The sequence below is a fragment of the Hyla sarda genome, chromosome 5, assembly GCF_029499605.1.
Source record: "Hyla sarda isolate aHylSar1 chromosome 5, aHylSar1.hap1, whole genome shotgun sequence".
In the NCBI taxonomy this organism is placed as follows: Eukaryota; Metazoa; Chordata; class Amphibia; order Anura; family Hylidae; genus Hyla; species Hyla sarda.
The window spans coordinates 60250185-60273538 of NC_079193.1; the positions used below are offsets into that span (position 1 = coordinate 60250185).

The following is a 23354-nucleotide window of genomic DNA, read 5'->3' on the forward strand; positions in this document are numbered from 1 at the left end:
GTGCTGCATGCTATATTGCGGGGGTCCCCAGCTGCGGGACCCCCGTGATCAGACATCTTATCCCCTATCCTTTGGATAGGGGATAAGATGTCTAGGGGTGGAGTACCCCTTTAAATAAAGGTGTCAGATTTGTGAAGGAACAAATCACATCAGTTTTATCTTAAAGGGGCACTCCAGAGGGGGGAAAAAAATGTTTTCAGTTCAATTGGTGCCAGTTATACAGATTTGTGAAATACTTTTATAAAAAAATTCTTAAGCCTTCCAGTACTTAGCTGCTGTATACTCCAGAGGAAGTTTTGTGGTTCTTTCCAGTCTGACCACAGTGCTCTCTGCTGACGCCTCAGTCCATGTCAGGAACTGTCCAGAGCAGGAGAAAATCCCCATAGCAAACCTCTCCTGCTTCGGACAGTCCCTGACATGGACAGAGGTGTCAGCAGAGAGCACTGTGGTCAGATTAGAAAGAACTACAAAACTTCCTCCGGAGTATACAGCAGCTGATAAGTACTGGAAGGATTATTTTTTTTAAATAGAAGTAATTTACAAATCTGTATAACTTTCTGACACCAGTTGATTTGAAAACATTTCTTTCGGAGTACCCCTTTAAAGACACTGGCAGCATACAATTTAGATACAGTATCAATGTCATAGTGGCAGTGGCCTGCCGATCACTAGAATGAAATGCTGCAGGGCCTAGGACAGTGGTCTCCAACCTGCGGACCTCCAGATGTTGCAAAACTACAACTCCCAGCATGCCCGGACAGCCAACGGCTGTCCGGGCATGCTGGGAGTTGTAGTTTTGCAACATCTGGAGGTCCGCAGGTTGGAGACCACTGGCCTAGGACAATGTCATGCAAGTCTGATCACCGATAGGCAGAAAGAACCAAGTGGACCATATTCTGACCCTGATGCTTTCCTAGAACCAATGGCACTTCATTGTACCTAATAAACTGGTGATCAGCCACTAAAGTCTTTATTGAGACAACTATAACGTGGTAACCGGCATGGACTTGGCTACAGCAGTAATGTTCTTGACTACAGGGATAAGAGCATATAAACCTTATTATTTACTAAATGTAAACAGCATTATTATTCACTTATTATTATTTTCTTATTTTTTTTTCCTATTACAAACTTAAAGGGGTTATCCAGGAAAAAAAAACTTTTTATTCACATATCAAATGGCTCCAGAAAGCTTAACAGATTTGTAAATTACTTCTATTAAAAAAAATCTTAATCCTTTCAGTACTTATGAGCTGCTGAAGTTGAGTTATTTTCTGTCTAAGTGCTCTCTGATGACACCTGTCTCGGGAACTGCTCAGTTTAGAAGAAAATCCCCATAGCAAACCTCTCCTACTCTGTGCAGTTCCCGAGACAAGCAGAGATGTCAGCAGAGAGCACTGTTGCCAGACCGAAAACAACTCAACTTCAGCAGCTGATAATTATTGAAAGGATTAAGATTTTTTTTTTTTAATAGAAGTAAGTTACAAATCTGTTTAACTTTCTGGAGCCAGTTGATATTAAAAAATTTTTTTTTTCCTGGAATACCCCTTTAATGGTCAACTACTTGGTAAAGATCTGTAAGGAGGTTAGGTACGCCGTATACCTATCCATTATTCAGACTATGAAGCAGAATACTTTTATCGCCCTTGCCAACAGCTCAGGGCACTGAACGCACAATAAACAGAATGAAGAAACTGCTGTGGATATACTGAAGTGCTGCACTGAATTATTAGGAGAACACAAGAAAAAAATGCAAGGAAATATAAGAAAACCGGCAAAAGTAACATCTTTAAAGCCAAAGTAGTTCTGCTCCGTAATGATCTGGTCTTACTCGTAATGTAACGTCACAAAAACATTAGTCCTACAGGAGCGGCGTTTAACTAAGTCAGGGCAGTCTCCGTGCGCGGCAAGTCTGTTACGCCTGTCAAAGTTACAAAAAGAACGGTTTAACCATCACGTTAGATATAACACAAAGAGATATACTGTGAGAGCGGAGCGGACTTCATACCAGACCCAAGCCGCTCACTTCTGACATTGGTCCTGATTTACTAAGAGTGGAGCGTAGTTTAGTTTTCTTTGTGGGTTTTGATTCCCGGCAGGTATTTTTCCACTGTATTTTCTAATGTTTCCCAACATTTTTTTTTTTTTGCTAAGAGCTCAAATCCACCAAATTTTCTGTGGAAACATTAGTAAATACATTGGGATGTTTTTGAAATGTCGAGGACACACCCCCTTTCCCCATCGGCCATTCCGCTTTTTCGCGTTTAAGTAAAATTGAGAGTTGGTTGTTTTTGGGGGGGCTTTTTTGGTGCAAATTCGCCAAATTCTGACGCACAACCCAACAAAACAGGTCTGGTTTACAAAAGTAGATCAGGGCCATTGTCTTTATACCCTGACCCCACTGAAAGCCTGAAAAGTCATTGCAGAGACCCCCAACATCCTGCTACTACTATAGTCAAGGGTCCCAGAAGCTGGGCGGTCACACTGTAAAACTGTTTTAGATGTTCCTTTAGGGGGAATGTATCATGAGGCTAAAACATAAAAAATGTTGTATTATTATAAAACAATAGTAAAAAGAAAAAAAAAACAATCCTGAAAATTGCAGTTTTCAGTAGAACAGAATATGCTGACAGTTTTCAGCTTTGCTGTGTAGACATTAGCAGAGCCATCTCATATGGCTATGTTCACATCAGCATTACATAGATCCATTAAGAGACGCTGTTATCGGGGCTGGGCGGAGTGTGTAACAATGAAAACCAATGGGTCCCATCTGGTTTCTGTTTGAGGTTTTATTTGAAGGATTTTAGTAGAGAAAAAGCCTGAAATGCAGGATTTTCTTTCTCCGCTTAAAGGGGTACTCCGGTGGAAATGTTTTATTTATTTTATTTTTTAAATCACCTGGTGCCAGAAAGTTAAACAAAGGAAGAAGGATGTCCAGCACACAAATGTGTAAAAATGAACTTCTTTTATTCAGTTGCCATGTGATACATCAGGTACTCAGGTAACGTGACGCATTTCGGCCCGCAGGGCCTTAGTCATGACTAAGGCCCTGCGGGCCGAAACGAGTCACGCTACCCGAGTACCTGATGTATCCCATGGCAACTGAATAAAAGAAGTTCGTTTTTACACGTGTGCGCGCTGGACATCCTTCTTCCTTTGCATATATTTGGACCAGTCCTGGTCCTGTCCGTGCGCACTACTTCCTGGGGTGAGCTGGATCTACTTGACTTTGCTTCAGAAAATTAAACAGATTTGTAAATTACTTCTATTAAAAAAAAATCTTAATCCTTCTAGTACTAATTAGCTGCTGAATACTACAGAGGAAATTCTTTTCTTTTTGGAACCCAGAGCTCTCTGCTGACATCTCTGTCCATGTTAAGAACTGTCCAGAGTAGGAGAAAATCCCCATAGCAAACATATGCTGCTCTGGACAGTTCCTAAAATAGACAAGAGATGTCAGCAGAGAGCACTGTGGTCATGATATCAGCAGAGAGCTCTGTGTTCCAAAAAGAAAATAATTTCCTGTGTAGTACTCAGCAGCTAATAAGTACAGGAAGGATTAAGATTTTTTTTAATAGAAGTCATTTACAAATTTGTTTAACTTTCTGGCACCAGAAAAAAAAAGTTATCCACCGGAGTACCCCTTTAAGTCCACTCTTTTAGAACGGAAAAAGTGAATGGAGTGCCAAACACTGATGTGAACAAGTCCTAAGAGGGGGCAGGGAATTTAATGACGTGGGAACTACTGTTAGAGGCCATGGTAAGGCAGGATGGCAACACTATACATACAGATCAACTAAAATAGGTGCCATAAAGCAACACCCCCCCCCCCCCCCCCCATTGGGTTGTCTACAAATTCAATGCAGGAAATCTGTGGGCTTCTATTATGGTGTCCACAGGGCAGTGTTTATTTACAGCAATAAATAATAATAATTAATATATAAATACATGATACATTCCCTGTAATGGAGAAAATGCATTTATGTTATGGAGATGGTGACTTGTAAAACCAGCCATGACCTGGGCAGCACCAGCATGGGCCACATGGCAGACCGTATAGGAAATACTACAAATCCCACTGGCCGTTGTAGTATTTTCTGTGTACCATGTCACTCGGCTTATACCAATGCTGCTTGATGGTCTTCAGATGTGACCTAATAGAGCAGTGGTCTTCAACCTGTGGACCTCCAGATGTTGCAAAACTACAACTCCCAGCATGCCCGGACAGCCAACGGCTGTCCGGGCATGCTGGGAGTTGTAGTTTTGCTACATCTGGAGGTCCGCAGGTTGAAAATCACTGTAGAAGAGGATACTGTGGGTTCTCTGGAATGGCAGCATTCGGGTAACACTTTTTGGGAGATCTAGAATTTCATGTAACCAGCCAAAAGCAGACTTTTCTAATTTTGAGTTTTTACTTAAAGGGGAAATCCATCCCAAGTTGATGTTCTGTCTAATAAGATGTGTAGAGCGATATCTCATTGTAGTCTATGATCTAAAACAATCAATTTCCTTAGTTCTCTCAGCAACAGGGATTTAAGTTATTGCAAACCATTGTTTTACAGAATATTAAATCACATGGCAGCCAGTGATGAAGAGGTGCTAAATGTAGCACATTGGTTGGGATAACGCTGCGCTGGAGGGATTTTGGGTGATCGATATATGGAAGTCAGAGTCCCATTGTTTTGAATAGGAATCTGCCGCATTGTACACACGCCGGAAATATTGGCAGCAGAAATCCCGATTCCAGGCTCCAACGACAGAATCGACATGTCAAAGGGGTATTCCAGGAAAAAACTTTTTTTTTATATATCAACCGGCTCCAGAAAGATAAACAGATTTGTAAATTACTTCTATTAAAAAATCTTAATCCTTTAAGTACTTATCAGCTTCTGAAGTTAAAGGGGTAGTCCAGTGGTGAAAAACGTATCCCCTATCCTAAGGATAGGGGATAAGTTTGAGATGGCGGGGGGTCCGACCGCTGGGGCCCCCTGCGATCTCTCTGTAAAGGGGGCCAGGCTCTCTGGCCAGATACCGGTTGTCGGCCACCGCACAAAGCGGCGGCCGACACGCCTCCTCAATACACCTCTATGGCAGAGCCGGAGATTGCCGAAGGCAGCGCTTCGGCTCTGCCATAGAGTTGTATTGAGGGGGCGTGTCGGCCGCTGCTTTGTGTGAAGGTCGACACGCCCCCTTCCCGCGGGCTGTCGGGGCTCCGTACAGGAGATCGCAGGGGGCCCCAGCGGTCAGACCACTCGCGATCTCAAACTTATCCCCTATCCTTAGGATAGGGGATAAGTTGTTCACCACTTAACTATTCCTTTAAGGTTGTTCTTTTCTGTCTAAGTAATCTCTGATGACACGTGTCTCGGGAAACAACCAGTTTAGAAGCAAATCCCCATAGCAAACCTCTTCTAAACTGGGCGGTTCCCGAGACACGTGTCATCAGAGAGCACTTAGACAGAAAAGACCAACCTTAACTTCAGAAGCTCATAAGTACTGAAAGGATTAAGATTTTTTAAATAGAAGTAATTTACAAATCTGTTTAACTTTCTGGAGCAAGTTGATATATAAAAAAAGTTTTTTCCTGGAATACCCATTTAATTCTTTCTGGAAATGGACTATAGTCCATGGAGACAGCAGATTTCCAAGCGGTCCTAGTGTCGGCATGTTCTGCCTGTGGGCGCTGTATGCGCAATGTCCGGCAGAAATATTTCAGGCAGACATTCTACTTCTGCTCTATGGTATAACAAACATTGAGTGGATTTCCCCTTTAATTATAATAATAGAGGCTTTTGCTGGAGGTAGGGATAATACTTTCAGACTTTGAGTGGAGTCAAGCTCTAAATGAACATATTCAAAAAAAAGTAGAAAGCTGTGTGCAGAAAGAAAACCTACATGTCAAAAACACAAAAAAAAAAAAAAAAAAAATTAAATAATAATTATTATTATTATTACAGTAAATGCCACAAGCTGAGATGACTGAAGGGGGCACAAAACCGAGTGTAGAGGGATCACTCTAAACCCATCACATTTAACCAGGAATCCTATTGCAGGGTATTGGTGGTTTTAATCTCCACAATTGGAAGCTGTAAGTGTTTTATCTTGTGTTTCTTGTTCCCAGCTGAGTAATTTGGACTTTGTAAACTGACGGGCAGAATATGCTTGATGCCCATCAATCCAAACACATTAATATCAGGGACATTGCTATCCACTCCATATGACATGTTTTCCCAATTAATTCTAAGATGATAAGAACATAATGTATTTGAGATCCTCATGGTTGGTGTGACAGACCAGAACACTTTTTTTGTGTGTGTTTTTCTAAATATGTTTGCATGTAATGGCTATTTTTTTATTTTTTATTAATTTATATAAGTATATATATATATCTCAATTAGTGTAATTGGTTCTTGCTCAAGTACACAATTTCAGAACGTAGACTAAACAGCTTTATTTACAAGGAATCTTCACAGAATCTCACCATCAAGAAGCACTTTGCTCAACAGTACAAATATATACACATAAGGAGACTATGTTCTATAGTAAGATCTGCACATCAACCATGTTGACCTTAAAGGGGTACTCCAGTGAAAACCTTTTTTTTTTCTTTTAATGAACTGGTGCCAGAAAGTTAAACAGATTTGTAAATTACTTCTATTAAAAAATCTTAATCCTTCCTGTACTTATTAGCTGCTGAATACTACAGCGGAAATTCTTTTCTTTTTGGAACACAGAGCTCTCTGCTGACATCATGAGCACAGTGCTCTCTGCTGACATCTCTGTCCATTTTAGGAACTGTCCAGAACAGCACATGTTTGCTATGGGGATTTCCTTTTACTCTGGACAGTTCCTAAAAGGGACAGAGATGTCAGCAGAGAGCACTGTGCTCATGATGTCAGCAGAGAGCACTGTGCTCATGATGTCAGCAGACAGCTCTGTGTTTCAAATGGAAAATAATTTCCACTGTAGTATTCAGCAGCTAATAAGTACAGGAAGGATTAAGATTTTTTAATAGAAGTAATTTACAAATCTGTTTAACTTTCTGGCACCAATAGATAAAAAAAAACGTTTTTCACCGGAGTACCCCTTTAAAACGTATATAAGTTTTTTAAAGGGGTACTCCAGAGGATGTTTGCAATGAACATTTGCCCCTGCTCTGGACAGTTTCTGACACAGACAATGGTGGCAGCAGAGAGCACTGTGGTCAGACAGAAAAGAATTACACAACTTCCTTTGGAACATACAGCAGCTGATAAGTACTGGAAGGATTAAGATTTATAAATAGAAATAATTTACTTTATGACTTTCTGGCACCCGTTTATTTGGAAACATTTCTTTTCCTCTGTAGTAACCCCTTTAATTCAATTTAAAGTCCATAGTTAAAACATTCTACAACAAAAGTTGAGTATATTTTAGATACATTGCTTTACTTATGTTAGGCTGATCCACAGTTAGGAGCTGTATCATAATCCAGAGCTGCACTCACAGTTCTGCTGGCTTTCATTAAAAACCAGGAACAAGCTTCTTTTTAGATACAATGCCTGGTGTTCACTTTACATTTACCAAAGCATGCCGACAGGCAGATTTTATTGCAAATGCGCCAGAATTACAGCACAACCTGCAGCAAATAACTTGTACATGACTTTGTGAACTTAAGTACAGTGAAATATGAAAAGACCACCCAAAATTGCATTAACCCCTTAACGACCACAGACGTATATTTACGTTCATGGCTGGCTCCCGATCTATGAAGCGCGCTCAGAAGCTGAGCGCACTTTGTATCTGCAGGGGTCCCGGTTGCTATCAGCAACCAGGACCCACGGCTAATACCGGACATCCCCGATCGGGCTGATGTCCAGTATTAACCCTTTAGATGCCATGATCAAAGTTGATCGCAGTGTCTAAAACAGGAGAATACACTGCCGGTTAGCTCAGCGGAGCTGTTCAGGACCACCGCGGTGAAATCACGGCATCCCGAATAGTTGAGAGGACAGCGGGAGGTGTCTTACCTTCTTCCCGGTTGTCTGATCGGCGTTTGATTGCTCCAAGCCTGAAATCCAGGCTTGAGCAATCAAGTGCAGAAAACACTGATCAATGCATTGAACAGTGCCTAGAGGGGGCTATAACACTGCATAAAAAGAGAGAAAAAAAAAAGTTAATAAATGCGATTTAACCCCTTCCCTAATAAAAATCTGAATCACCCCCCTTTTCCCATAAAAAAAAGTGTGTAAATAAATGGTACCGATAAAAACTTCAGATCACGGTGCAAAAAATGAGCCCTCATACCGCCTAGTTTGTGGAAAAATAAAGTTATAGGGGTCAGAAAATGACAATTTAAAACGTATACATTTCCTGCATGTAGTTATGATTTTTTTCAGAAGCACGACAAAATCAAACCTATATAAGTAGGGTATCATTTTAATCATATGGACCTACAGAATTAAGATTTTTACGAAAAAGTATACTGCATAGAAGCAAAAACCCCCAAGAGCTACAAAATGGCATTTTTTCTTCAATTTTGTCGCACAATGATTTTTTCCCCGTTTCGCCATACATTTTTGGGTAAAATGACTGAAGTCATTACAAAGTAGAATCGGTGGCGCAAAAAAAACAAAAAAACACAATACTTTTTTTTGGTGCAAAATTGAAAGAGTTATGATTTTTAAAATGTAAGGAGGAAAAAACTAAAGTGCAAAAACGGAAAAACGCTTGGTCCTTAAGGGGTTAAAGTGTTTCAATGGACAAAAAAATTCAACAGTTTTAGTAAATCAGGAGGAATGCAGGAAGATTTCAGCTCTGAAGTCAGTAGAATTGTGAATGCAGCTCTCGCTGTTCTCTGGACTATTACAAGTAATGCAATGTAAACTCATTCTATATAAAATAGGGATGCATAGAAATTTCGGTGGCCAAAAAAATGCAGTTTTCTGCATAAAAAAGGGTGGAAAATAAGCCCCTCCCCATATCCTCTTAAGTGCAAGTGTCTACAACAGAGATTAAGTGGCCCAGCCACCAACACCGAGTGGAGTCACACACAGCGGCACCAGCACCTTATATACCAAAGTGTCCCCAGACATGTCAAACCTGGGCTCCAACTTTGAGAAGGAAGCTGAGCCTGATCTGGGGGTGAGATACTGGAGAGGAGACAGAGGACCGACTGGGAGAGATGAGGGATTATATGGGCTTCACAAGGAACATGACTAGGGGAAGTATACCTAGGGGCAGGGGGGTGTATAACAAGGGTGGGTGGGTTGTTCGGGGGTGGTATATACGCAAGGGCAGGGAAGGGGGTGTATACCCAGGGTGGGGGGGTGTATACCCAGGGGCAGGTCGGCTGTATATCCAGGGGCAGGGCGGGGCTTGGTGTATATCGAGGGGCAGGGGAATGTATTTCCAGGGGCAGGGCAGGGGGGGGTGTATATCCAGGGGCAGGGTGGGGGGTTGTATATCCAGGGGCAAGGGGGCCATTTTCGTTTTTCAGCCAAGCACATCCCGCATTTTTGGCCGCATAATTTCTCATTTTGGTGCACCAATTTAAAATGTGGAGAATAGTGTTCATATACATTAAATAAGCCTGACAACTTTCCATCACCAAAATATTTATATGTCTCAGGCTTGGTCTACATTGCCTTGAAGGGGTACTCCACTGGCCAGTGTTCGGAACATTTAGCTCCAAACACTGTGTGCGCGTGCTGCATGCCCCCTCGTGACATCACACCACACCCACTCAATGCAAGTCTATGGGAGGGGGCGTGACGCCACAGGTATTGTTGGCATGTCACCAAACCCAGGATGCTGACTTATGCCATTTCTATGGCCTAAATGGAGCCACCTGGTGACTTGGCTTGGGCCGCTTTTCACTGGTATAAGCTATTTTTATAGGACTCAACAGTGTGGTCATTGAAAGGAATTATGCCCGTTGCTTCAGGCTACAGTGTATGCCAGCATACTGTTTTTGGCGGAATACTAGGCTGGTGGTTTACAGTATTTACTGTATTTTTTTTAGTGCCCCTTCATCAAAGTGAGCTCAGACCAAAGTCTAGACCCTTGGTTACCCTAATGTAGTCTGTATTAGACATCATTTCTGAACGCAGTAGTGGGCCAATACAGTACAAGAGACGCCACTATTTGTTTATATTTACAAAAACAGTTACAATTGGTTATTCAAGATCATCTCTAAATAATTCAGGATGGTCACCAATGGTCTAGACTCTACAACCCTTTTTCATAACATAATATTACAATAACCTTATGACTTAACTACAAAACTTACTGTACGGTAATCTGTCTCTGCTGTTCCAAAATCACGTGCTGAGAAAGTACACAGATTACATTACTGGCCAACACCAGAGCAATCCCATATACACACAAAATAGAACGGGGGTCTCACAGTGGTAACAGGTAGATGAGAGTGAAATGTATATTGAGGTAAATTCTGTTTTGGGCTGAAGAGGGGGTGACCTAAAACCTTACCCATTACTTACCTTCGTAGCTGCAAAAATTTTTGCCATGAGTCGGACTCTATATAGAAACACTAAGCATTTCTTTATATAGTTGAATAGAGAGTGGAATACACCAGTATCAACTAACCAAAACAGTAGCTTTAGTGATTAAGAAAGACTAATAGGAGATTGTTCCAGTAAGCCTTTGGTCATCTCCCACATCTATAAACAGAGTCTCCTGATTATATATATATATATATATATATATATATATATATATATATATATATATATAGCCACTGGGTTGTGCTAAATTTCCACAGAAATGTATACAATATAAGGAAAAGCACTTTTGAAAAAATAAACAAAAAAACAGTACGAATGATATGCACCAAATCTCGTGGGGAAATATCTGTGTATTGTACGGCTGGGCCATCAGGATCTACTTTGGCTTTGGTGCTCCCATGACGGACAAACTTGGTTCATCAGCTGACCCCCAGGTTTTAACAAGTTTATTAGGGCATGGCAGCCAACAAATGGCAGTAGAAAGGTGAACACGAACAATCCATTGATCATTCATGCGGCTCTGCATGTCCGGTACCAAGCCGCGTAATAGGCTCAGTATACAGATGCCAATCTAAGAGATCAATGCTATATTGGGCAGGCCAAGTAATAGAGCCCTTAGGATAGGCCATTAAAGGGGTATTCCGGTCAAAACATCTTATCCCCTATCCAAAGACCCACCGCGATCTCCCTGCATTCTATGCGGGGCTGTCTCTCCAGGCTCGGAAATCTCCGACATCACGTGACGTAATGCCCCGCCCCCTCCATTCAGGTCTGACGGTGTTACGTCACGAGGAGGCATGGCGTTATGTCGCGTCTCCATTCCGGGAAACAAAAAGGTTTCCGTGCCTGGAGATGCAGCCCCACATAGAATACAGGTGCTGTAAGGAGATCGCGGGGGTCCCAGCGGCGGACCCCCCATGATCAGACACCTTATTGCCTATCCTTTGGATAGGGGATAAGATGTTTTTGCCCGGAATACACCTTTAATATAATATTTTGAAGGCAGACTCAGAGCACCTCCACAATTTGCTTGTAGGATTTGCGATGTTTCAGCAAGTGCTCGGGATCGCCACTGTTTACCAGACACTGTTCCATTCCTTTTGTAGCAGATGTACGGGGCACTGCAGCCCAGTCCCATTTACTTAAATAGGACTGAGCTGCAAAGAGCTGCAGTACTAGGCACAACTACGAAAAAACGTAGAAAGCTGCGTCTGGTGAACTGTGAAGAGGCGATGGGACACCTTCAATCTAAATATTAATGGGGTTACAATATTAACATCAATAATAAAGTCCTGAAAGACAATTAGGTCATATGTAACTTTACAACATACTGAAGCCATAGGAACCTCTATCTAGAAATCAGAACAAAAAGCCTCTACCTGCGATTACAGGCGATAGCTGAATCTTAGAAATCCCTGTTTCCATTTAAAAATTGGTTGTCATGAGACAAACCCTTTAAATTGCTTCCTCAGGCACGGGCCAAACAGTTTTAATATCTAGATTTTCCCAAAGCTTTAAAATAAAATCCTATTATATTCTAACGTTTTTGGTAGTTCCCTCGTGATCCTCAGACTGTGAAGCTCTGAATAATGCTTGAAAAATATAATGCTACATAAAACTGGGCGCTCTAGATTGTAATGTTTTTTATTACATTTTTTGTGCATTATTTTGGGGGCAGCCATCTTTACTGCAGGAACAATGGACATAGATCATAACAGACAGGACCTGTCTCATTCAAATGAATTGGAGACCTTACTAGGCATCTGTGACCTTTTCAGAGGTCATTCTACAGGAAGGGAGAATGGTAATCCCTGCTGTGAAAACTGGTGGATCCAGTGTTAGCTATATACTGATACTATGTGTTATCTATATACTATACTACACCTTTCACAGTACTCCTGTCTGTGCTGAGTAAAGTATTACTAGAAAACAAACTGTACAAAGCAGAAAGTCTCAACTTCGTTTTAGGCCTACTGTCCAAAATGAAATATGCAAGATTTCTGAATTTTGTCATATAAATAAAAAAATGGAAAAGAAAAAAAAAAAAACACACACACACCAAAAATTCATTTAAAAATACAGTTAACATAAAAACGTAATTAAAACAATAAGTCATTTTCTGATGTCACATTCTCTTTAAAGGGGTATCACAGTGGAAAACAATTTTTTTTCCAATCATATGGTGCCAGAAAATTAAACAGATTTGGAAATGACTTCTACATAAAAATCTTAATCCTTCCAGTACTTATCAGCTGCTGTATACTTCCTCTGTCCATGTCAGGAACTGTCCAAAGCAGGAACAAATCCCCATAGGAAACCTCTCCTGCTTTGGACAGTTCCTGATATGGACAGAGGTGTCAGCACAGGGCACTGTGGTCAGACAGAAAAGAACTATACACCTTCTCTAACGTATACAGCAGCTGATAAGTACTGGAAGGCTTTAAGAGTACCTGTCATCAAACCATATCTTCTAAACTAACAGATTATTTTCCTTAACTACTCCTAACCCCCCTCCTGCGCTCTGTATCATACTTTTCCCCTTGCTCACATTGTGTGAGTTCAAGGCAGGAGAAAGTGGGCGTTCCCCAGCAGGCGCGACATCACTAAAGCCTGCGAGAGCTGTGCCTCACCATGCCCCACACGCACTTCCTCAGTTTGGTCTCCTGCCAGGCCGGGAGGAGACCAAACTAATTGTTTGAGTTGCGTCAGGGAACAGAACAGAGCCACCTAGTGGCTGTTTTTTTCTATCGCATTAAAAACATTTAAAGGTTGAGAATTTTAACAGCAACTAAATAGCAAAGTGTCTTATAATTACATAAGGAACAACATATTAAAAGTTTAGTTTGGTGACAGGTAATCTAAGATTCTTAAACAGAAGTAATTTACAAATCTGTTTCACTTTTTGGCAGCAGTTGATTTAAAAAAATAAAAATAAAAAAATAAACGTGTTTTCAACCGGAGTACCCCTTTAAGGCATTGAGTGATCATGCACCAAAGATGATGGCACGTGGCTGTTTGCTATACTATATGGTTCAGTACTGCTTTTGCATGGGGAACATTCTATATTATTGCAGTTGGGCTTTTTCTATACCTGTTTGTACTTTCTGATTATAAATATATATATATATATATATATATATATTTTTTTTTTTATTATTATGATTAATATTATTAATAATTATTGTAAATAATAATATTTATTATTACTATTACAAAATCTAAAAGACCCATACCAAGTAACTGTTTTCTGCAAAGGACACTCAAGGAGAATAAGAAAATGTTACCACTCTGTATAAGACCTCACCATTCCCTAAGCACTGTAATGCGGTCCCCTAGTGACAATTTAGTAATAAGTCCCTTTCCTTTCTGCGGAGGCATTGTCTATTTCACAGTGTGATAATTCAGCAACTCGAAACAGGAATCAAAGTTCCTATCTCTGCAGAGTCGGACATTTCAGACAAAGGCGAGCTCCAAGGGTGACCTACCTGAATTGGTCCTACCGACATCAGCAAATTTCTCAATTGGTGTTCATTGGTTGACGAAGAAAGTCCTTCAACTGACACGACACAAGGCTGAGGCTTGCACTCCACCACGCGAAGGTTTTGTTTGTTTGGCATCGGGCGTCCTCGGCCCATCTGTCCACTAGCACCTCTGCCTCTACCTCGCATAATAACCTGCCAACAGAGCGAGACACAAAGTTAGTCCTGTCGTCTCCCGGAATTCTTAAAATCAACAGATGAATAAATAGAAATAGCAAGAAGAAAGCCTGGCATTTCCACCGCCGCTCAGCTCTGCTGTACCTTATTGGGTGGGTGTAGTCCATGGATACTATTCACCACTTGGGGGGATGCGGACTCTGTCAGAGAAGTCAGTGGACGGGTGTTGACCTGATACTGCTGCTGATAAGGCAGGTTCTGTTGCTGCTGGACGCTTCCTTTCCCCAGAGTCACTTTCCTCACAGGCCCTGTCTTCTGCTGCATCCGCTGTTGATACTGTTGCCTTTGCTGAGGGGATATCCTTTGTTGAGGATGGACTCTGGTCTGTGAAATGTGCACTTGCGGACTGCTTTCTGTGGCTTGCACGGCTACATTCTCCCCCTAGGAAAGAAAATTGGTGTTAGCATTAGTTTTTGCTTTGCTAAATAAATCAACATAGACATCATGGCTGCTTGCTTATACGTTATTCCAAAGTCTACAGCACTGTTTTCCAAACAGAGTGCAATCCAGCCGTTGCAAAACTACAACTCCCAGCATGGCCGGACAGCCAACCGCTGTCCGGCCATGCTGGGAGTTGTAGTTTTGCAATGGCTGGATGCACTCTGTTTGGAAAACACTGGTCTACAGGAAGCATTAGATAGGAACATTAAAGGGGTAGTCCAGTGGTGAAAAACTTATCACCTATCCTAAGGATAGGGGATAAGTTTAAGTTTGAGATCGAGGGGGGTCCGACCGCTGGAGCCCCTGCGATCTCTCTGTATGGGGGCCAGGCTCTCCGGCCAGATAGCGGGTGTCGACCACCGCACGAAGCGGCGGCCGACACGCCCCCTCAATACAACTGTATGGCAGAGCCGGAGATTGCCGAAGGCAGTGCTCCGGCTCTGCCATAGAGTTGTATTGAGGGGGCGTGTCTGCCGCCGCTTCGTGCGGAGGTCAACACGCCCCCTTCCCACGGGCTGTCAGGGCCCCGTACAGGATATCGCAGGGGGCCCCAGTGGTCAGACCCCCCACGATCTGCAACTTATCCCCTATCCTTAGGATAGGGGATAAGTTGTTCACCACTGGACTACTCCTTTAATGCTCTGATAACCAGAGGAAAGGAGTTTACCCTTAAAGGAACACTCTGACTGGCTGTGCCATATTGATGGGGTGCCTGCTGGTTCAAGTTGTCCAACTCATATGGCTAAGTTGGCCTTCCTTGAGCAGAGTGTATAGTTAGGGACAGTGCATTATGGGCCTCCTGTTCGTATGCAAGTACATTTCCCATGCATTTTCTGCACAGCCTCCCTTACTTATCCTCTCTCTACTTCCTGGTTAAACCAGTTTCTCTGGACTACAATTCCCAGAATACATTGCTGTTCATCACAGTCCTCCCACCCCACTACCCTGCCAAAGGACTCCTGTCAGTTTCACCCAGAGCTGCTGCAGAACATTTTAGTACACCGAAGACTATTGCTCTAAAGACAGCTGATGTATTCATTGTCTGCTCCTCTGCCTGTGGCATTGTTCAGCAAAAGACAGCATGCTGTGAGCAAACCTCATTCTTCTGTAAATGTCCCAATAAAAACATATACAAATATGACAGGGAGATGGTGTAGGGGCTGATCAGAGGAGGTGATGTCACTCAGGGGGTAGGTTTAAGATCAGAGAGAGAATCCAGCAATGCCTCCTAAAACAGCAGAGGATGATATCAGATACAATGTTCTGATACCGGCATACCCCTTTAAAGCATACCTGTCATTTCAACAAACTAATGACATGTCAGAAGTTGTAAATTGGTGGAGGTCCGGTTGCAGACACACCCATCAACTGCTAGAATAAAGGTGCAGAAAAGCTCGCCTTTGCAGTGTGCACCTTCATATCTACTTGGCTTTCATCAAAAGCTGGGCCAGTGGTTCACGGTGTTGCAGAAAGTCTCAGAGTTTCTCTGAATCCATATATTGCTGGCTTGGCGGTTGGGTGTTTTGGTACCCTGACCACCACAGATCAGTATGATATGCCACAGATCAGGTGACAATTTCTCTGGGCAGCGTTGAGTAAAGTAAAATTATGGGAGAAGTAGTTTGGTTAACTACCATTCTAGCTTGAGCGAGACTGCCTAGATTTTACAAGTGGTGCCTAAAAATGACAGTAGCACAGAAAAAAATAAAAATAAAATTATGTAATCTTCCATTAAATTAACAGAGGCAACTGTCTAATGCCCAGTAAGTTCTATGTACGAGCCATATTCTAATTAACAGGAATTGTGCCAGAAACTCGCTGGGGAATTGGGCGGTTGCCACGGCAAAGTACACTTAAAAGAGCCTTAAAACATGACAAGGGATTGACAGCCAAATCAGAATCTCAATGCCTCTCCCATTCTATTCTCCCAGTGTATTCTGTTTTGGCTTATTATCCCTAGTCATGTTCCAATGCTCTTTATTCTTAAAGGCGAAATCCATAGAAAATTAACTGATTGGGGACAAGTAACTGATTGCGGGGGTCAGAGCTCTAGACTAAACTAAAACCACTTTGCAAACAATTCAGATTGAACAGCCAAGACTCCTGAATGGTAAACCTGCCAAGTTATGTAGTTATATGGCCGCTGTTAAAGGGGAACTCTGGTACTTAACTTCTTACCCCATAACCACAGTGTTTGATCAAAGGGGGTCCGATCGGCAAGACCACCAGAGATCTCCAGCCTGACTCTGCTCATGCATGGTGTTTATATGCCCGGTCTATCAATCTCCACGGGAGAGTCAAAGATGCAAAAGTACAGCGCTCGTGTATCTCCGGCTCTCCCAATACACCATATGTGGAGAGGGGAAAAGGGATGGCTGGCCCAATGCCGCTCTGTGTACAAGAGTAGCCAGTATTTTAAAAACACATTTTCCGAACATTGAGGCGCTATGCACAAAACTGTGATTAAACTATTATCCCCTATCCTGTGGACAGGGGATGATAAGTACTGGAGTTCTCTTTAAACTAAATGAGCTATCCAGGGTCACCAGTCACCGTGGAAGTAGTGGATCTCATTCCCTTTTTACAAACCAACAGTCCTAAAAACACAACATACAGTCCGGAAGCCGTTTCGACAACGCAAAAGGGACAACTCAAGAACTCAACAATATTTTAGAGCCAGATGCTCTCTCAATAGAAATAAGAAATGATCGGCACTGAACAGAGCAGCGGTTACCACTCAACAAACACTAAAAGAAATATAAGCCGCCTGCCTGATAGAAAAAATAAATAAAGATGTTTTCAATAGCTCATAGCGGAGCCCGTCTGCGATGAAGTGAGCGGCCAAGCCTTCAGTCAGTGTGTTAAGTGTTTGGATACAAAGTGCCGCCGCTGTCAGCTTCCTGCAATTTGACAGATCAAATCTTATTTTCCCTCTCAAACCCCAAGAAGAGGAGATACGGCCGACATCCATCCGGAGCCGAGCAAATTGATTAATCCCTCTCTACAGAAATCACATCTCTTGATTACAACGCGGAGACGTTAAGCGGCATTATTCTGAAGTGACAACACTTGACAAATTCCCAAACCGCCTCGCTCAGCCCATTGTAGCTGGCATTAACCCCAATGAAAAATTAATTTCCCTTATCTTCTCCTAAGCCCCAAAATCCAAATCCTCCAAACAGACTACTCTCTTTCTATAAAGGTATTATGAAAACCTCCGAAAAAAAAGATTAATTGCATGTCTTCAGGTGACATTAAATTAATTTCGCTGCTCGTGACAGACATTTGATAGTGCATATTGAGAGGACAGATAACATTGTCAGGATACACAGCAGGACACCGGAGCGTCGTCCCAGGGCAGCGTCTTCTGAATGGTGCTGTGATAAGGCCAATACCTCACTGTCATTGGCACTGTTACTGATCTCGGATCTCGCAAATCTAAACGACACAGATTTCTATGAGGTCTGACAATGCTGTGGCCTCGCAATAAACACGTTCCCTAACCAGTCAGGAAGATGAAATGGAAGATGTTAAATCTTTGCCAACGTGCAGTCTCTGAACAATATATTAGAGAATGTGAGCCGCTCGACAGTTCCCGGCGCAGTCAGGCGCACCTTTCAAGAAATGAACGTGAGAGTAGTTGGGGGGGTGGGGGGGTTGTGCTGGAAGCAATAAAATGCCAAAAAAAAAAAGCATCCTTAAGATAACGCAGTGATAGGAAAGTCACTTTATGGCAAGGGGATTGGATACATAATGCTCCAGATAAGACTATAGATACAAGCAACATCCAACGGAAACATTTAGAAAATTACACATTTTATTAGTAGTAACCGAGTAGATGGCAAAAATAGGAAGAATTTAGGAGTCTGATGTCTGTCGTTTGCTGTCCGGGCATGATGAGAGTTGTTGTTTTGCAACAGCTGGAGCCACACTGGTTGGAAAACACTGCTTTAGAGGGGACATGTTTGGCATTCTTAAGTGTCTGATTGCAGGGGGGGGGGGGGGGGGGGGGTGTCAGACTACCTACCCGTCCTCAGCCCCCACTTTCCTGGATGAAGGAAGATCATTCTGTGCGGCCCATAGCAACCAATCACAGCTCAGCTTTCATATTACCAGATCAATTTTAAGAAAAGAAAGCAGAGCTGTGATTGGTCGTTATGGGCAACAACAAAAAAGCCTTTTTTTTTTTTTTCTTATAAAGGAGGCCAAGTTGCCACCCTCTTGTGCACTTCATATTATGCTTCCTCACTGCTGAGCCTCATACCGAAGTTCCTAGTTCCCATCCTCTAATGCAGCCTCTCTCAACCAGGGAGCCTCCAGCTGTTGCAAAACTACAACTCCCAGCATGCCCGGACAGCCGAAGGCTGTCCGGGCATGCTGGGAGTTGTAGTTTTGCGACAACTTAGAGGCACCCTGGATAGAAAATACTGCTCTAATGTCCCACAAGACAAACAGCTCATCCGCCTATAACACCTAGTGCTGCAACGGAGCATGTGCGGTCACCAAGCTGAAGCTAACCTACAGATCATTACCCTAGGCGACAAGTTATGAACATCACAATTTGGGCCACTAAGTGATGATGGATGTGGGAAACTACTGAAAAGATTTAGGGGAGATATATCAAAATCTGTGCAGAGGAAGAATGGTGCAGTTGCTCATAGCACCCAATCAGATCGCTTCTTTCATTTTTTCAAAAGTAAAAAAAAAAATGTAAAAAGCAATCTGATTGGTTGCTATAAGCAACTGATCAACTTTTCCTCTGCACAGGTAAAAAAAAAAACAAAAAAAAACAAACCTTAATAAATAATAAGGATGTTTACTTTGGATCATATACCTTTAAAGGAAATCAACTCTCATATAGGGGAATGCCCCTTTAAAGGGGTACTCCGGTGGAAATTGAACAGATTTGTTTAACACAGCAGTGCCTATGCCGTGACCCGGCACCCAGTCACCAAACTTCCAGACCTGACTGTCTCTGCTTAGCGGTGAGTGCACGTATGTGCTCTTCATTTGTCTTAGATTTGTAAATGACTTCTATTAAAAAATCTTTACCCTTCCAGTACTTTTTAGTAGCTGTATGCTACAGAGGAAATTCTTTTCTTTTTGAATTTTTTTTGTCTTGTCCACAGTGCTCTCTGCTGACACCTCTGTCTGTGTCAGGAACTGTCCAGAGCAGGATAGGTTTGCTATGGGGATTTTCTCCTGCTCTGGACAGTTCTTGATACGGGTATTGGGTATCAGCAGAGAGCACTGTGGACAAGACAAAAGAGAAATTCAAAAAGAAAATAATTTTCTCTGTAGTATACAGCTGCTAAAAAGTACTGGAAGGGTAAAGATTTTTTAATAGAAGTCATTTACAAATCTGTTTAACTTTCGGGCACCAGTTGATTAAAAAAAAAAAGTTTTCCACCGGAGTACCCCTTTAAGGCAAAAGGAAACTTTAGGTTGGTATAACTGCCAGTGCAACCATTTACCCTAGAATGACGGTCAGGTGCAACACAGTCTATGGACAAGATAGTCGCTGTTTCTTGGAGAAAAAAGTCAACATTTTTACTAAAAGTAATAAAAATCTGGTTTTGCTCACGGTTGCCACAAGGTGATTTGCATTACATAGAATATTGAGCATATTAATGTAAACTACAGAGGGGCTTGTAGAAAAAAAGAGAAGTGGTTATCTGGATTCTAAAAACTCTCTCCTATTGCCCTGGCACCGCAAAACAAATAATATAAAATAGGACAAAAAACCCACAACAAAATAATGTACTCCCTGACCTCGCTCCCTTGGGCACCCCCCTGTGAAGTCTTTCGATCCCCCACTGATTCCTCCGGCTACTACTTCCAAAGCAGACTCCGCTAAGCAATAATGGCCCGCTCACCCAATCAGTGACGAGGAAGGACACATTACAGCCGGTGATTGGCTGAGTGGTCCGTGACTGACAAGACCATCTCAGAAGTAGATACACACTGTATGAAAGAGCAGAACAGAAGACGCGCTTACCACTTTCTTGCTGGGATGAATCTTTTCTTTAATTGCAGCATGCTGTACAGAAAATAATCAGGTACAAAAGTGCACAGGGAGCTGTAGGTGGAGACAGGCAGGGGGTGGCAACTAGTTTTGCGCACATAGGCGCTTCCTCTGGCTCGCACTCATCTCGGAAGTAGACCTCACAGGGGAACCCCCAAAGGGAGTGAGGTAGGGGACTAGGTTATTTTAAGTAGAGAATTTTTAGCATCTGGATAACCCCTTTAAGAGGAGGAATGGTGACACCCATGTCAATGTATTTATACATTTCCAGGTCCACACTGCAACTTTTTTAGTGAGTTTTGAATTTTCCCGGCAGATTTATTTAGTGCTTCTTTTGGATTCTTCCTGATTTTGAAGTGACACCAACATAGTAGGCAGGAACCCTATAAAAAGGGGGGGGGCATTGTTTTTTTCATATGTCCTGAGATATTTACTATGGGTTTCCTACAGTTTTTGGTGCAAATTGCCTAATAATGGCAGAATAGCATGCAGCATTGTGTTTGCACTTTTCTGACCAACTTTAAATTGGATTGTCTTCTTTTACAGATGTGATTGGCGCAGATAGGCACAAGTATGGACAGAGAATCACGTGAAAAAAAAACTGTCAAATACATTAAAGGGGTACTCCGGTGGAAAACTTTTTTTTTTAATCAACTGGTGCCAGAAAGTTAAACAGATTTGGAAATTACTTCTATTTAAAAATCTTATTCCTTCCATTACTTTTTAGCAGCTGTATGCTACAGAGGAAATTCTTTTCTTTTTGAATTTTTTTTTTTTTGTCTTGTCCACAGTGCTGCCTGCTGACACCTCTGTCAACAATGTCGGACAATCTCCATAATGGGGCACATGATCTCCAGAATGGGGCCTTTGGTCCATGCAATCTCCAGAGATACCCGAGTACAGCAATCGTACATCTCTGGCTCTCCCATAGAGAATGCAGAGAGCGTGTGCCAATACGCTACTCCATGCAGAGGGAGAGACCGAGTCCCATTCTGGAGATCATGGGGGTCCCAGAGGTCAGATCCGCCTCCTGCCAGACACATGGCCCATTTCTTGCGGATAAGGGATACGTTTGGTATAAGTAGGGGAGCACCCCTTTAAAGGAACAAAGTGCTCTGAAACAAAGTGTTCTGAATGCTTGAGCCAGGAGCTTGTGACCTCATAGCCCCCTCCCATAGACTTGCATTGAGGGGGTGGAGCGTGATGTCATGAGGGTGTGGGCTATGACGTCACGAGCTCCCGGCACCAGCTCCAGCATTCGGAACAGTTTGTTCCAAACGCTGAGCAGCGTAGTACCCCTTTAACTTGTGAAATTGTGATTAAGTTTTTAACAGAGAAACCGCACAAAGCACAAAAGCTCCTGAAATGTTATTTTTTGTCAAAATTTCCAAAATATGAAACATATGAAAACTACTTATGGAACTGTATGAGTATTTCTTCTTGATTCATCAGTAACGTTACATGGAGTTTTATCTGGTGTTAAAAAATGCATTAAAATAAACTGAAACGCATTTAGTAAATGCTTTTGCCATTTTTATATGTTTATGGCGCATGCATTTTTGTGGCATTTATCACATTACAGTGATGAAATGAGAAAAAAAATCAACTAAACGTGAAAAACGCACTGAAATTTACCAAATAAATGCTGGATAAAAATAAACTGATGTCCATTGAAATAAAACGCAACAAACCCCCAAAACACTTTGTATGTAGAGCACTTTATACTTCACTATAGACATTGAAGTTACACCCGCCGCAACATTTTAGCCCAAAAAAAAATTCCATATATTTTAATGAGCAAAAGGCATTTAAACAAGCTATAAACCCGGTACATAGTGGTGGGCAGCGTCAAAGTATAGAAGACTGTAAACAGATGGGAAAGGACGGAGACTTGATTAAATAAGGAAATTAATATTTAGCAGAAAAAAAAAATTCTTCCCAAAACCGAGAAGACGACATAATGCGGCAAATGGCCTTTCCATTCGGAGAATAAGCTTATTCAAGCAAAGGTAATGTATTAATCTAGGGGACAGATTTATGCCCAGTGGCCTTAAGGAAGAATCTCTGTGGGGGTTTCCTTTTGTCTACAGGCCAATTTTCTGCTATAATAATCCAAAATGTGACTTAAAATTTGCTGTGGAAATCAACTACTATTCTCTACAAGAAGCAGGATTGTAAATATTTGTAAATAAACTCTTAAATTAATTACTCGCCTGTGCTGCTATCTACTAATTTCTCTAGTTGTCCTATGGGGGTTAAATATCTTTGTAAACATATGGGTGATCAATCTCAAGTGTTTGGAGAGCAGTGACATCCTCGAGAGGTGGGCACAATTAAACCGCCATCCGTCTGCCAGGCCGGCTTTCCTACTCGCTCTTAGCTGTCGTCTGTCACTCTCTTGCATTCAATTGGCCCAAGATCTTTTCTTGAAGCCGCATAGGCCCCTCAACTATCTGACATGCACCAAGTGCCTGGGCATCTGTGCACCTTTATTTTACTGATAAGTCTATAGAAAACCGCTAAAGGGGGGTTAGCATGGAAAACATATTTTACATATCGGGAATAAGCAGAACTTAATTGTATTTTCTCATCACCCTTAAATGATAACATACAAAAAAGAAAAACTATCGACCACAGGACGAGGCCAAAGGTACAGCTCAATGCTCT

The 23354-nt window shown here is 42.1% G+C and overlaps 1 protein-coding gene across 2 annotated transcripts in view; it reads right to left on the reverse strand.

The window, feature by feature from the left end:
- Positions 1-23354, reverse strand: part of RBM33 (RNA binding motif protein 33) — a 107362-nt gene that overhangs the window by 12703 nt on the left and 71305 nt on the right. Inside the window, exons 16-19 of one of the 2 annotated variants that reach the window (XM_056519581.1) lie at positions 14306-14602; positions 13991-14179; positions 10271-10308; positions 1518-1921 (exon numbers count right to left, since the gene is read on the reverse strand). In XM_056519581.1, the coding sequence (XP_056375556.1) occupies positions 1828-1921; positions 10271-10308; positions 13991-14179; positions 14306-14602 (618 nt within the window). In that variant the 3' untranslated portion in view covers positions 1518-1827. Of the gene's footprint in view, positions 1-1517; positions 1922-10270; positions 10309-13990; positions 14180-14305; positions 14603-23354 lie in introns of those variants that run through there. The other variant, XM_056519580.1, reaches the window with a different exon arrangement.